Source organism: Nematolebias whitei, chromosome 18 (assembly GCF_014905685.2).
Source record: "Nematolebias whitei isolate Nwh7 chromosome 18, NemWhi1, whole genome shotgun sequence".
In the NCBI taxonomy this organism is placed as follows: domain Eukaryota; kingdom Metazoa; phylum Chordata; class Actinopteri; order Cyprinodontiformes; family Rivulidae; genus Nematolebias; species Nematolebias whitei.
Window position 1 is genome coordinate 35628535 of NC_056515.1, and position 15351 is coordinate 35643885.

General features: G+C 39.1%; 2 protein-coding genes across 2 annotated transcripts in view; one reads left to right on the top strand and one right to left on the bottom strand.

Moving 5' to 3' along the window:
* Positions 1 to 5613, top strand: part of LOC119424875 (phospholipid-transporting ATPase ID) — a gene marked incomplete in the record, with an annotated part of 14834 nt that extends 9221 nt beyond the window's left edge. The window contains 8 exon segments of the mRNA XM_037692389.1: positions 5 to 155; positions 600 to 783; positions 865 to 1088; positions 2760 to 2843; positions 2941 to 3186; positions 3320 to 3458; positions 4819 to 4949; positions 5049 to 5613. Coding sequence (XP_037548317.1) covers positions 5 to 155; positions 600 to 783; positions 865 to 1088; positions 2760 to 2843; positions 2941 to 3186; positions 3320 to 3458; positions 4819 to 4949; positions 5049 to 5321 — 1432 coding nt within the window.
* A 4928-nt stretch (positions 5614 to 10541) lies between these two features.
* On the bottom strand, positions 10542 to 14616 carry stbd1 (starch binding domain 1). Its single transcript, XM_037692262.1, has 3 exons — positions 14309 to 14616; positions 12918 to 13231; positions 10542 to 12806 (listed from the first exon to the last, which is right to left on the bottom strand). The coding sequence occupies exons 1-3, from the start codon at positions 14532 to 14534 to the stop codon at positions 10686 to 10688; spliced, it is 2661 nt and encodes an 886-aa protein (XP_037548190.1). The 5' UTR covers positions 14535 to 14616; the 3' UTR covers positions 10542 to 10685.
* Between the last annotated feature and the right edge of the window lie 735 nt (positions 14617 to 15351).

The window sequence follows — 15351 nt, forward strand, 5'->3', positions numbered from 1 at the left end:
TCAGAAATGCGAGAAGGAAAATGTGTCCAGAAGCAGCAGAGGAGCCGACAGTGATGGAAGCTCGAGCAGGATTGTTCTGGCTCCAGAAGACAAAGACGGTGCAGGACGAGGACGTGGACGGAGACTACGGTCTGGTTATCAACGGACACAGTTTGGTGAGACACATCACTACTCTGAGTTTTGGCTAAATCAGAAAACAAAGATTTTGTCCTTGTGTTGGATTCAAAAGCAGATAAAGCAAATAACTAATGTTTTATTGTATCTAACGGGGTCAGTCTATGTGTCGATTTGACAATTTGCATCAAGGTCATGAAATAAAATGGGATTTCAAAACAAGTTGCTTTTAGTGGATTTACTGTAGCCCATAACTTTGTGCATTAGTTCTGTGATGATACTAACATCACACAAAACAAATGTTTTATCAAACTGGATCACAACAAAAATCTAATAAGAATGAATAAATGATTGGAAATTCTTAATTTTAGTGATTTCCATTCTTATGAAATATGTGTTGATCTGTTGGGGATGCATTTAAATTACTTTATGTCTATAGGTTTGTGCACATTTGTGTAAAATATATTTAATACATTTCTCTTCAGGCCTTTGCTCTGGAGAAGGACTTGGAGCTGGAGCTGCTGAGAACTGCATGCATGTGTCAGACTGTGATTTGCTGCAGGGTCACTCCTCTGCAGAAAGCCCAGGTGGTCCAGCTGGTCAAGAAATACAAGCAGGCTGTCACTCTTGCCATCGGGGATGGAGCCAATGACGTCAGCATGATCAAGGGTAAACTCAGGCAGAACAGGAAGCAACGCACCGGCCTGTTAGTCCGTGTGAGAAATAAATCTTGTTCTGTTTGGCCTTTAGCTGCTCACATTGGAGTTGGAATCAGTGGTCAGGAGGGGATGCAGGCAGTTCTCTCCAGTGACTTCTCCTTTGCTCAGTTCCGTTACCTCCAGCGTCTCCTGCTGGTGCACGGTCGCTGGTCCTACCTTCGCATGTGCAAGTTTCTACGGTACTTTTTCTACAAGAACTTCACCTTCACCTTCGTGCACTTCTGGTATGCCTTCTTCTGTGGCTTTTCTGCACAAGTAAGTAATGCACTTTAACATATTGTACATAGATGCATTATAAAAGTGCACATTCATGGATTTAACTGTTAAGTCGACCTATAATTGACCAATTTATCTCTTTTTTTTTCCCTGTTAATGTCTGCTTTATGTTTTCAACCAGTCTTTCTCAAATGCCATCCGCCTTCAGTAGTTTTAAACTCTATTTGTTTTGCTTGTTATCTAATCAGAATATCAAAAGCAATAATTGTAAAAAACCATAGGAATGTGTCTTGTTTGCAATCAGTGAAGAATAACAAACAAAAAGATTTATTAAAAAAAAACATTTATTAATGGGGGGCCGTTTATAAAGTTACAAAGTCAAAAATTAACATCAATCTTTTGGTTTATTTAGCCTTTCCTTAGAAAAAAAAATGTTTTTTTTTTTTCAAAGTCATATTTTCACCATGTTATTCATACATTTATAAATGTCATATTTCACTAACTAAATATTTAATTTACAAGCTAAATATTTAGTTGACAAACTAAATACTTAACTTGCAAGTTAAATATTGAGTTAGCAAGCTAAATATTTAGCTCCACACAAAATGATTGGTTTAAAAACTAAATGTTTATGTCCAAGATAAATGTTTAATACACAAGCTAACCATTTAACTCGCAAGTAAGTTTGTAAACTAAATATTTAGTGCATAGCTAAATATTTAGCTTGCTAACTAAATATTTAACTTGCAAGTTAAGTATTTAGTTTGTAAACTAAATATTTAGCTTTTAAACTAAATATTTAGTGGGGAGCTAAATATTGAGCTTGCTATCTAAATATTTAACTTGCAACTTAAATATTTAGTTTGTAAATTAAACATGTAGCTTGGACATAAACAATTAGTTTGTAAACTAAATGTTTAGTGTGGAGCTAAATATTTAGCTTGCTAACTAAATACTTAACTTGCAAGTTAAGTATTTAATTTGCAAACTAACTCTTTAGCTTGTAAATTAAATATTTAGTTCCACACTAAATATTTAGTTTTTAAGCTAAATATTTAGTGTACAAGCTAAATATTTGCTTTGCATGTTAAGTATTTAGTTTGTAAACTAAATATTTATCCTGTAAACAAAATATTTAGTGTGGAGCTAAATATTTAGCTTGTTAACTAAATATTTAACTTGTAAGATAAGTATTTAGTTTGTAAACTAAATATTTAGCTTGTAAATTATTAGTTTGGAATTATAACATTTATAAATGTATGAATAAAATGGTGAAAAACATTTTTTTCTTATGAAAGGCTAAATAAACCAAAATATTGCTGTTAATTGTTGACTGTGTAACTTTACAAATGGCACCCCATAATTATTTTCAGTTTGACTCCATCGTTCTCCATAAAAATAAAAAAAAGTAGAATGTTCTTGACTTCAAGTCCAAATGAGTGATGGCAGGATCAAGCAACAGATGGATAAATAAGATGGGGTTTTGTCTTCAGTAATGAAGGTGTTGCTCCAGTCTATAGTGCTAATAAAAGAGCTAAGCCAAAATGTAAAGCTCTAGCTGTACTGGTCTGTCTAAATTTAAACTATGGTCATGAGGTGTGGATCATGACTGAAAAACAAAATACCATGGATCATTGGATGGATGTTTTATAAAACAAACTTTTTACCAGAGACATTCAAACAATCTGACATTTACATTGTGTTTGTTAGACAGTGTACGACGAGTGGTTCATCACGTTGTACAACTTGATGTACACGGCTCTTCCTATCCTCAGCTTGTGCCTCTTTGACCAGGTATTATAACAAACAAGAATCACCATCCTCAAAAGTGTTTTAAAGGGATTTCTGGGTAGACATAGTTTTCTAATGATTTTTCTTGATCTGTCTGCAGGACGTCAGTGACCACTGGAGCTTCCAGTATCCTCAGCTCTACTCTCCCGGCCAGCTGAACATGTATTTTAGCAAAAACGCCTTTGTGCGCTGTATGATGCACAGCTGCTACAGCTCCCTCATCCTTTTCTTCATCCCATGGGCCGCCATGCGCGACACAGTTAGAGATGACGGCGGGGATATTGCAGACTATCAATCCTTTGCTTTACTGGCACAGACTTGTATTCTTGTAGTGGTGAGCGCACAGGTAAAAACATACAATTTTCATTTCATATTTCAGCATAAAGATGGTAAAGAAATACAAACTTTGAAAATGAGGTGTTTTGTTCATGATGCTTTGTTGTAAAGTTAACCATTAAAATCCACTTTGGATGTTTCAGCTGTGTCTGGACACACATTACTGGACAACAGTGAATCAGCTGTTTGTGTGGGGCAGCCTGGCTACCTACTTTGCTGTGACTTTCACCATGTACAGCAGCGGCATGTTTCTCATCTTCACATCGGTTTTTCCCTTCATTGGTGAGAGGATTCAGCACTTTTAATAATTCTTAATGACTCCTAGAAGTCTATTCTGTTCAGTTCTGGAAATTTTGACTCCGGAAATTAGGAACCGCTCCACCAGCAGGTGGAGCAGTGGGCAGCTGTTGAGGGTGCCCGTGAAGCAACTGGGGATGAGGTGTCCTGCTCAGAGACACCACGAGATGTGCAATGACTGGGGACTGAACCAAGGACCTTTGAGTCCCAAGTCGGCTGCCCTGCCCCTACACCATCTCGGCCCCCAAAGGTCCTGGGATGGGATTTGACCAGTGACCTTCTTGCTGAGAGGCAACAGCTCTACCAACTGAGCCACCGTGCCGCCCAACTTGTCATTTTTTAATCCCCCCCCAAAAAAAGTAAAAAAATTGAGCTTCCATTTTGGTCATGTTACGTTAAAAGGGCAAATTGAACCACTGGTGTCACTGAGTCGAGTTTAATAAATTTCAGAAACCTAATTACATTTTCTTAATATAAGAACATTTTTCAACAATGTTTAGAGCTTCTTCTCACTCACAAAAAAAAGGTAAAATCATGTCATCTGGACAGTTTCTTTTTGGGAGAAGCGTTTCGTCTTTCATCCGAAATACTTCATCAGTCTGAGGCCTGCCACCAAGATCTGTCTTATAAATAGCACCTCATTGATGAGTTTCAAGACAGTCTGCTGTGAAATTCCCAGAAACTGGCTTCACACACGCAAAGGGGGACCATACGTCCAAAACACTCCATCATCAGTGCATAACAGTGGTGTAGTCTACATTTTTGTAGTGGGTATACTGTGCTTAGAAACCAAAGTACACCGGTTAGTACAATGTAATTGTAAATTTATTTTGATTTTTAAGCATATTGAACATTTCCAAATTTCTCTAATGCTTATATTTGAATAAATGAACGCACTTTGTACAACAGTTGGCTTTGTCTTAAAAACATTATAAAATTTATAAAACACGATCAAAACAAATGAATACATACCGATAGATTGTTACTGAAGCGTTTAACTGACGTTAAACGTATCAATGACATGTGTCTAATGATATAGCATGTATCATTGGGCACTTTTAAGAGGGTATACTGAAATTCCTAAACTTTTCATAGTGGGTATACTCCGTATACCCAAGTATCATGTAGATTACACCACGGGCAAATGTAGATGCTACTCACAGAAACAGGTGTGTGTTTTATCTAAAACTTTGCCTTACAAGCAAGCAACTTGCATGTATTCATTCAAAGAATGCTCATTTTATTGTACAATTTTTTGAACAATGAATCTGAATCAGTTCCTGCAGGCATTAATGTTCAATAATTAATCCCCGAGTTCTGTTCTGGTGTGCTTTTGTTATTTTAGGCACAGCAAGGAACTCTTTAAACCAGCCAAATGTGTGGCTTACAATCTTCCTGATTTCCCTTCTTTGCGTTTTGCCTGTGGTGGCTCTTCGCTTTATTCTCCTGCAGATTCGTCCAACTATCAATGACAAGGTGAGGAAACGAGTGAGGTTGATTATAAATCCTTGAGATTACACGCAGGAGTCATTGAATCCTTTAATCTTAAGTCTCGTCCCTCTTTTTCCTCTAAAGGTGAGATATATGGTGAGAGAGGAGGTGCTGCCATCACCTGCACCTCGCCGCCCACCTGTCAGGCGTATCAGCACCCGTCGGTCAGGTTATGCCTTCTCCCACTCACAGGGCTATGGGAACTTGGTAACCTCTCAGTGGTTCTTGCTCAAGAGACCCCTGAAAGGTCGATCCATCTTGTTTACCCAAACAGACTCAGCCCTGGCTGAAAATAAACCGCAGCAGTACCGCACCATAACTGAAGAGCCGGAGGAGTCGCAGAGCTCACTGAGTTAGATGTGCTCAAAACACTGGAGGATGGATTTTATTTTTATTTTTTTTAACTCAGACTTAAATGAGTGCAACGCAGAAATCACAGCCTTGGAGGGATTAAAGAATAACGTTTTATAATAAATACAGATATTGCTCTGAAAATGTGCAACTATAATCGTTAAGATTTTGCTTCGTTCAGTAAGTAACTTTTATAGTTTACGGTATTTTTTAATCTACATGTAATTAGCAAGTGTATTAATTTAAAGGCAAGAAATCAATAAAAAAAAACATTTGTTTTTGTACAATTTCATTGGTTTTGATTAAGGTTGTTTTGACATTTATGTGTAAAAGTTAATTGTATTTACATGAAGATTTTTAAACCTTGTTTTCATGCCAATCGAGTATTCACGCTCGTTGTTTAGCCAATATTTTGCTGACTGGGAGGGTTTAACTTCAAGTGACACAACGATCGCCCCCTCCCTCGCTCGTCACATAAACTGCTCTGCTCAGAACCGCATTCAGCCCACATCTGCAGTGTCCTCTGAGACGACCAAGTGATGACCTCACTGGTGGAGACCGGCCCAACGTGGCTCACATCCAGAAGAGCTTTCATTTTCATGAGAACAGGAGGTGAAGATTTTGTACAGACACACACAATCAGGAAGCACATCTAACTTGGCTGCTAAATAATATAATATACACACTGATATTTGGGTTCATACCTTGTTTGATTTCAATAGATTTTTTATTATAATCTCAGCAGATCACTGCTCCCCTCCTATTGTAACTCCCACTCGTTGCTCCTTCTTTTATGGTCATGCAGCGCCGTCAGCAGGCTTAGTCTCTGGTGAAGGTCACGGCCTGATCACTGTATGGAATAGGAATGAGAGCTGGCATGTTGTATAAATAGCCTGTGTGTGGCACACCCCAAAATATGACCGAGCATTTTGACAGTAATCCTTTTCCTCACATCGTATCGAGACAAAATGTTTCAGGTTTTTATACTCTCTTAAACCTGGAATAAATGTCAGGAAGGGCATGCACAGCTTGTTGTCTTTAGCGCACAGCACACACGAGAACGGTTTTAAAAATACAGACGCTGCACAGCTCTAGAAGTGAAAAATGAATTTAGCGTTAACGAGTAAATAAACTGCAGGTTTGAAAACAGCAAGGACACGTTAAAGTCCAAACAAACAGTCACAGATACAGGCTGCCTGATTGGATCACACAAGCCGTTTAGGCCAAAGGTCAAAAGAAAGCAGGAGCCCAGTCTTACCCGGCAGTAAGAAGAGACAGCGGTCTCATCTCCAGGAGGAAGAGAATTTCACACATGGCAGTCAGAGTTGGAGTGACGATGTGTAGAAGCCTAACGGTCGACTGTATGCTGTTTACAGTGACCAACCTCACAGCTAAAGGCATGGACTGACCACCAGAAGATAGCCTTCTTCAAAACAGTATGCTAACCTTCAGAGATTAATGCCCATATGTTGTTACACTAAGTCCTTGCTACCTCATTAAAAATTTCTATTCATTTTGTTTATTTATACAGCGCCAAGTCACAACAGAAGTCATCTCAGGGCACTGAACAGAAACGTTCATATATAAAAATAATAATTTAACACTATCTGAGGAGCAGACTGCTTTCAGAGGAACTCCATCGCAGAACTCTCATCTTAAGCATGAAGGTGACGGTGGAAAAGAAAAACTCCCTCATGAGAAAGGAACCTTCAAGCGTCCATCTGCTTCGACCGGCTGGGTTTGGTAAGAACAGATACACAATGGCAGGTCAAGAATCACATGTTAATATAGAAACGGTATCAAATGAAAACTATTTCATTTTAACAATTCATTTAAGGAAATGAGGTCAATTTGTCCTCTAGTAGTCTAAGCTTAAGACATGACAAGTCAACCCCAACTATAGGATATTTTTAAAAGGAAAGTCTTAACCCCAGTCTGAAAACTGGACAATGTGTCAGCCTCATGGACAGAAACTGGAAGTTGCTTCCATAAGAAAGGAGCCTGATAACTGAAAGACCTTCCTCCCATTCTAGTTTGGAAACTCTAGGAACCACAAGTAAACCTGCAGTCTAAGAGCCAAGTGCTCCGTTAGGAAAATGTGGAGCAATAAGATCTGTAATATAAGATGGAGCTAGGTTGTTGAGAGCTTTGTAGGTTAGAAGTAAGATTTTGAATTCAATTATGGATTTGACAGGAAGCCAGTGGAGAGAAACTAATGACTAATTGTCTATAACTGTAATAAATTCAAATACTTTACCAAGTTTCAGACAGAGCCATGTCCCTTGATGCATATACACTCGCTGCTGTGCTGTAGTTTAAAGTTTATTAACTGCATTAGATTCAGTTTCAAGAATATGTTTACCTTTAACCAAAATATAGAAGGCCATGAACGATAAAATTTAAAGTTTCCCTTGTAGCAAACCATTTAGGCTCAGAGATGGACTGAAAAGTAAAAGGTCTGTGATGGTGGTGATGTAAAGGAACCATCATCACGACAGTTGGCATAGGACACAATGTATTAATATTTTCACACGTTTGCCTTCAAGTAGCCCAAAATGCTCAGGTACAGCCTCCGTCTGTTACTTAAAAGACAGCAAATCCAAATAAAGTACTCATCTGACCAACTAAGCCGTCTACAAAGTAATTGACTTTTTCTCATCTGGACTAGAGCTTATGTAAAATCCAAGTTTTTCTTCTGATGGCAACTAAAACTGTTGCCACGAGATGACATCAAATCGAACGGTTCTAAAATATGTGCCTGATTAAAGATTAAACATGTTGCTCATATTAACTAGGCCAACAAAATCAGCTTTTGAGTCAGTTTTTACTTTCCTTTGATTCTTTTAATGTTCTTATTTTGTCAAATGTGACCAATTTCTTCTGTGGCCTTCATAAAAAGCCAAACAGTGACTAAAATATGGGTAAGAATAGATCTGTTTATCATCCATAGCCCATGATCACCTCTGGTAAGAGCATCCAACAAAAACAGCTGATTAATCAAGAGATTTGAAGGCTTTGTTGCCCAGCATGCACATGGACGTGAAGAGAATTGTGGGGGCAGTTTCCAGATTAAGCTGCTGACTCTAAAGTCCTTTTTGCTTTAAGAGATCAAGCAATGACTTGGAGGCACAAGTTTAAAGGCTTGGAAAACTGCGTGCAACAAAAGAGGAATGTACAAAGTAAGATGAGCAGAGAGAGAGAGAGCACAAACTGTGTCAGCTGTAATCTGTGTCTAAATAAAAGATTACCTGCAGCTTTAGAAAATGCACACGGAACTGCCACATCAACAGGGAGGATAAACTGCATTTTCACTTCATTAAAACAAAAGTCTCTTCCAGGCCAAGTTTTTCCCTAGCCATTAAAATACTTGGAATTTTGGCGCATTTCGAAAGGCATCAAGATATCTGGGCAAAACTTTAATCATCCCCATGGCTCTCCACCTCGAGGTAAACTGCAACAGTTTGCCAAACTCGTTGTGAAACACGGTAAAAATCATGTGTCTTCCAGCTGCACATTGTCCCATTGACATTTATATCAGGTCAAATCATTTAGGCTTAAAAAAAAAAAAAAAAAGGTGCTTTGAAATTTATTGTGGGACTTGCAAACCTTAAAAATGTGAAACCATGGGGGGAAAAAAAAAAAAATATATGGTCAACTTTGACCTAGTCAAACCATGTTTACTCAATTTTATTTATGAGCAATACCCAGCAGATTGTCATTTGCAGCATTTGGACTAAAATTGGAATTTAGGTCATTTGAAAGGATTAACAGCACATCCATCTCGTTCATGCTTCGACATTTATAGTTGCCAAAAAGAAAATCAGAATCACCTTCAGCTTGGAGCAGGGTGAATAGGTCTGCTAATGATGCCCTCCCTCCATGAGCAAACCGAGCTGGCCTCAAAACAACGAGTCCTTTAATTTAGGGGGGAAAAAATAATTGATCACCTCAGGGGACTAGTTTTATCTGCATTAGCCTTTTGAAATAGTTAATCAGTGACAGAATTCGACAGTAAACATTTGCTCAAGTTTAGATCATGTTTGCTTCATGCTTTACATCATTCTCGGACACAAACAGGCTGCATGTTCAAAGGGTTTGGAGCTAAACGGAAAATTAGGAGCTTTAACAAATCAAAATATGTTTGATCAGGCACTGCACTAATGATTTCAAATATCAAGTGAATATCACACCCAGTGGTTTTGTGCATAAGCTACGCGGGCATACGCTGTACCCACTAGAAAAGCTCAAGAATTTCAGTATACCCACTTAAAAAAAGTGCTTAATATTACATTCCATTAGGCACGAGTCAGATACGTTTAACACTTCCATAACAATCTGTATGCATCGCTCGTTTATCACATTGGCTCATCCAGTGATTGTATAATTATGTACTCAATACTTCAACATTGTTTGCTTCGATATGGTTTAATAAATTTTATATTAATATAAAGCCAACTGTTGTACATTTATTCGGAGATAAATTTGGAAATTGTCAATATGTTTAAGTACTTCTATAGATTTAGTGTACTTTGGTGGTTTCCAAGCACAGTATACCCAGTACAAAATACACCTTTCTAAAAACAAAACAAAAAAAATAATCCAGCCACAATTAAAAATAGTATTTTATTCATTAAATTTAAACACATTCAGTAGGAACAATTACATTTTAAGACTAAAAAAGTGAAAATTCATTAAAGCTGTAGTGACAAGACGCAGCACAGAGTGACCTGATACAAGCACAGTCAGAACTATTGCTTTAATTATTGCTGTAGTGAAAGAGACGTGTGCATTTATCTTTAGATTGTTTCAAACAGCATAAGGGCAGTATAATGAAGCCAAACATTTGCATTAAATCCCCCCATATGGAGGTGTAGCTTGCATAATTTTAGATATAGCCACCAAGATTGTGCAGTCTTTACAGTACACTCACTGAAAGACTGCAACAGAAATGTCTTCTAAAACATGTCAGAAGGTGGTTTTGTCTGACACACGTCCTGTTGGAAATCTTACGGTTAGGTCTCCAAATTTAAACTTTAAAAAGTTGTGCATTAAAGAAACAAGCTAGAACAGTTCACTACTTTGTAAACATCCCCCCCACCCCTTGCCAAAAAAAAAATATAAAAATTACTACAAGTGACGTTATAAAATAATTATTGCTTTGCTTGACAATGAGCGCCTGTTCATTTCACCACTAAAGCTTAGTACAATTTCACCAGAACTATAGCACAACACGTAGAAACTCTTACCATATTTACCCACTTTACACCAACGGATCATAATTGTAATTAAACTTAAGATGGTCCAGTGAACAAACTTGACATTACCTGGCCATGTCCTAAAGCCCAGTCCATACTACTCATTCCAGCCTTCTCAAAAGAACCCCCACCATTTGTGGACCAGCAGATCTTCTGCAGAGCCCGTATCCAGCACGCGGTTACCACACTCTTCCCAGCGACACACCTCACCCTGGTTCACCACCACAAACTTCCACTCCATGTGGCTTTCTGCAGGCAAGTTGACCACAGCTGACCAGTGCCCATCCTTTGCCTTCTCAAGGGGGATAAAACCCTTCCAGTTTCCGAGCTCCTGTTTGTTTCCTGTGACAGCCACCTTCTGGTATGGCGAGTTTGTTAGATAGTGGATGCGGAAGGTCACTTTGACATTTTGGGGCATGGGTTGGACAGCCACAACCTTTTTGTCACTTCCTTTGCCTTCATTCGTAATGCTGGAGTGTTTGAAAAGGGGATCTGCATTTTTACTAGGGGAATCCACAGGAACAGAGTTGAGGTGGTGTCCTGAGGAAACTGAGGCAGTCCGTGTGTTGTGGGGAGCTGAAACGGAAAGGTTAATCCATGGAACTTCATGGTTACCATCTGTGATCCACTCATTGGTGTCCATGGTTGCTTCCATGATATTAATTTCAGTCATTTTGTCCTTTTCTGACATTTCCTTCTGCTCACTTTCTACATCAGCTTTTGTGTCCATCTCATTCTGAAGTGCATCCATTAAACAGACCTCACTGGCCACAACCTGTGCTATTAAATGATTTGCTAGTTTGAAGTTTTCCTCAATCTCCTGAGCAGACGCATCCTCGTTTGTTGGAGGAAGCGCATTTGCTTTAGTGTGCTCAATGTGGGCTAGCTCATGTGACGGACACGACTCAAGTGATACTCCTGCTAGAATATCCTTACTGACAAACTCAACTTCTTCAGCAAGAAAATTCCATTGATCCTCAACATGTTCTTCAGACACTGGATACTGACCAGTGACGGAGAACGCCATGCGTTCAGGAGTTGCGTCACACTCCATGTCAGGCAAATCAGGGCTGACAGTCATGCTTGAAATCCCACTCTCCTCACCAACACCACAAGATGACCATGTCAGTTCACCATGCTCAAAAGATGGCAGCTGACCTTGGCACATCGTTATGCTCTCGGACAGGTCCGGGACAGGAAGAGTGGGAACTTCTGAAAAATCTTCAATTTGCACTTGTTCACATTCTTGGTTTTGGAAGGAAGGCATGACAGAGCAAACGTCTGCATCTATGAAAGATGTTAGTAAATTGTCCAGACTTGAGTCAAGAACAACCAAATCTGTGACAGTTTCCTTTTTCTCCATCTGAAGACTTCCAGACTCAAATGCAAGACCATCAAGACCAGTGTCTTTAGGCAACTTTAGAGAAATTTCATATTTACTGGTAACTTCTTGTTGCAAGTAAACTGGTACAAAACCACATAATTCAGCTTCTGTAGCACATAAACCTTGGTCATGCATAGTTTCTAATTCAACCCTATTCAGACATGGGAGAGCAACGCTGATCCCATGTGAACCATCACATTCTTCAAAGGAAGATGTTACACCCTTAATGCCATCCTCTTGGTTACAGGAAGGATCAACTGTGTGTTCAGACACGAGTTCTTGATTTTTATGCTCTAGTGTGACTGGACTGATTGTGGCAAGATGCTTCAGATGGTCTTCATCAATGTCCTTTTCAATCACCTCACTAAATGGACTACAGTTGGCATCCAAAATATCATGAGCACCCAACATGGTCTCAATCATATCCTCACACCGGCCCTGCTGTGAAGATGGCACTTTTGGTTGCTCCGATGTAGAGTAGCCAATCACATGATCCAAAGCCATCTGTTGCTCATGTGCATTTTTAGTTTGTGGCACACTTTCTACATTCTCTGAAGAACTGCAATTATTGCCATCAGAGAACTTTACCTGATCTGGGTGGGGCATTTCTTTGGTCTTGTCCTTGCTAGAGGAGATTACAGCAGTCATACAAATGACTGGCTCTTCCAAGCAAGAGTCCACGTCGATGGTTTCTGGGGTGGTTTGATTTTCTATTTGTGCATCATCCTGGTTTTGATTTGCTGGAGCATTTTCAGGGCAAGTTGGGCTGTTTGAAGCCAGTTTCTCCATTTCTGCGAGTTTCTCATCCAGAGCATTGTTCACAGCCAACCCAACTTCCTGTGCTTTTGGCACCTATCAAAAAGACCCAAATAAAATACAATGAGTTGCGATTTTGGATTTATGGTTATGCTAGGAAAAGGTTTTATATTAGTTTAGCCTTTAGTCCGTATTAAATGGTCTCACCTCTTCGTTTTCATGTCCAGCAGAAGTTTCTACAGGTGTCAAGCAGCTACTTTGAACTTCCTCTGCATCTTTTGAAGGTTCATCATCTGGTAAACTCAGGTTGCAGACCTCCTCCACTGTCCAAGCAACTTTTGCACATTCCTCAGCAACACCGGAAGAGTCCAACGAACGTGAAGCATCAAGTCTGTTTTCTGGTTCCAGTTCCTTCTTGGGCGCATCGGATGTTTTCTCAGCAGCACGGCGCTTTCGGAGGTTGCCAGGACTCCTCGTTACATTAGCGACGTTCATATCCAACAAGTCATCGTCACTCAGATCTAGACAAAAAGAAATTAAACTAAACATTGTATACTTTAGTTCAAAACTTCCTAGATCAGACTTTAGATAACCCATTAGATGCGACCAGTTGTAATACTTAACATTTTGAAAGTCTAAAATGTGAAGAAAGCAATTTTAACATTCATTATGATATTTTCTTCACAATAGAATCTAAAGCTTTGGTGCATGCCATGATAAAAAAAAAAAAAAAAAAAAAAAAAAAAGAGAGCAGTTATGAATTTGCATGTTAAAATCTTACAAACCACTGAATGTTTATTGGAATTCACATCATTGAGCACCTGTACAACCAAATATTTTATTCAGTATGATTCAAGATGGCCACCACAAGTACACAAATGCTTAAAATTAAACATGCATTTGGTCAAGTATTTGTTTTTATTACAATTATTTAAGATTAAAAAAAATGTCATTTTTAGGCAACAAAAAAAAAAATCTTAATGAGCATTAAATTGCTGTATAGCTGCTCAATCTCTTAAAAATAAATCTTTAAATATTAGAAAGTACAAAAAAAATGTTCCAACGGCCTTTTCACCTCTGAACTCAAAAATTTCCACAACTAGATAAATCAATAAAAATCAATGATTGAATTCTTGCTCAGCTGAATCTGATTAATACAAGAGTCAACATAGTTACTAAACCATGATGGGGGGGCTCAGTCTCAATGCTTTACAGTCTAAACTTACCAAATTATAAATTAATTTCTTAATGATTCAGTGCAGATGCCCATCAAATGAAGCATTTGAAACAATGGCACAAAGTAACCCATGTGCATACAAGAAGTGGACCTTTTGGCAACTTCTGCAGAAGACAGCAACTTAAAATAAATAAAAATTGTTGAGCAATGGAGCATGCGTCCAAATTCAAAGCAGTGACTGAAGTGCGCATGCAAGACAGCCTGTGTTTCCACGTTTTATGGCGTGGGGTCTGGACCAGTTGGACATTACACAGCTGCTTCATGCTCCAAGCAAAGTTTCAAAATGCTGTTCTGAAACCTGACACCATTTTCATTCACTGGTTTGATCAATCCCATTTTGCTGCGATCAAACATGAAGTACCTGTTGGCGCCACGCAGCTGCGGGTCTCCTCCAGCTCGGACGCGGACGCCCCGCGGCTCCCGCACGCACCGTCCCCGGCTGCGGCCTTCCTCCGCTTCCCCTTCACGCTCCGGTAAATGATGAACCCGGCCACCACCGACACCATCGCCATCACGGCCACAGCCACGGCGGGACCGTGGCGGCCGATCATGCAGAACAGCTGCGCCAGATCCGTGCGTTTCTCCATTCGTTTCGAAGTGAGCGGATTTTGAAAGGTGTCTGCGCGTGTGGGAAGCACCGTGCACACGCTCCCCTCTTCTCCACTAGACGCCACTGCACGCTGCGCCCAAATTGCTCCTAAAAGAGCTGTGAGTGGCTGCAGGTGCGCTCAGCTGATTGGCTGACGCAGGTCACGTGTCCGCTGATTTCATTGATGAACACGGAGGTGAACGTGTGTTGGACGCGTGCACAGTTTGATGAGATTATCAGCTTCCACTGATGACATGTCATTGGATCCATGATTTCTTTTGATAGCATCAAGTCATTTAAGTAAAGGAGGTGCACAACGAAAAAAGAAAAGCTTCAACAACACGTGAAGTCCATTAAACTGTGCAGACTAGGATTATATCCCAAATCTCTAAACAAGTTGTGTACCTGTTGGATAAAGTTGCCACTAGGTAAACTGGTTTTATTAAAAGTTCACCAACACGTAACATTTAATATTCATTTTAAGACTGGGATCTGCAATCTTTATGGATTATATAGCCAGTTTTTTTTTTTTTTAATAAATGTAATAAAAGCTGCAAAGTTATATTGTCCCTTAAAATAAGGTTAAACAGATTTACCAAGTCTCCAAATATACAGTTGCATTGTGACAGTTTATTTCCCCCACGATTTTTATTTCTTAAGTGTTTTAAGGTGCTGTAGGTTTTTATTAGATCCGTCTAATTGTTTATTTCTTAATAATGCACTGTGTTAAATAATTTTCTGATGGTCTCAATGAAATAAAAACTACTTTAAATTCTGTTCTTTATTATTATTATTATTTTGTCATTTATCTCAAA

What these genes read in the sequence shown, in the direction of transcription:
- stbd1 (XM_037692262.1), bottom strand. Translation starts at nt 14,534, where the DNA reads ATGGAGAAACGCACGGATCTGGCGCAGCTGTTCTGCATGATCGGCCGC. An exon ending in CAGCTGCGTGGCGCCAACAG is followed by an intron (nt 13,232 to 14,308) that starts GTACTTCATGTT and finishes CTTTTTGTCTAG; the next exon opens with ATCTGAGTGACGATGACTTG. An exon ending in CTGGACATGAAAACGAAGAG is followed by an intron (nt 12,807 to 12,917) that starts GTGAGACCATTT and finishes TCTTTTTGATAG; the next exon opens with GTGCCAAAAGCACAGGAAGT.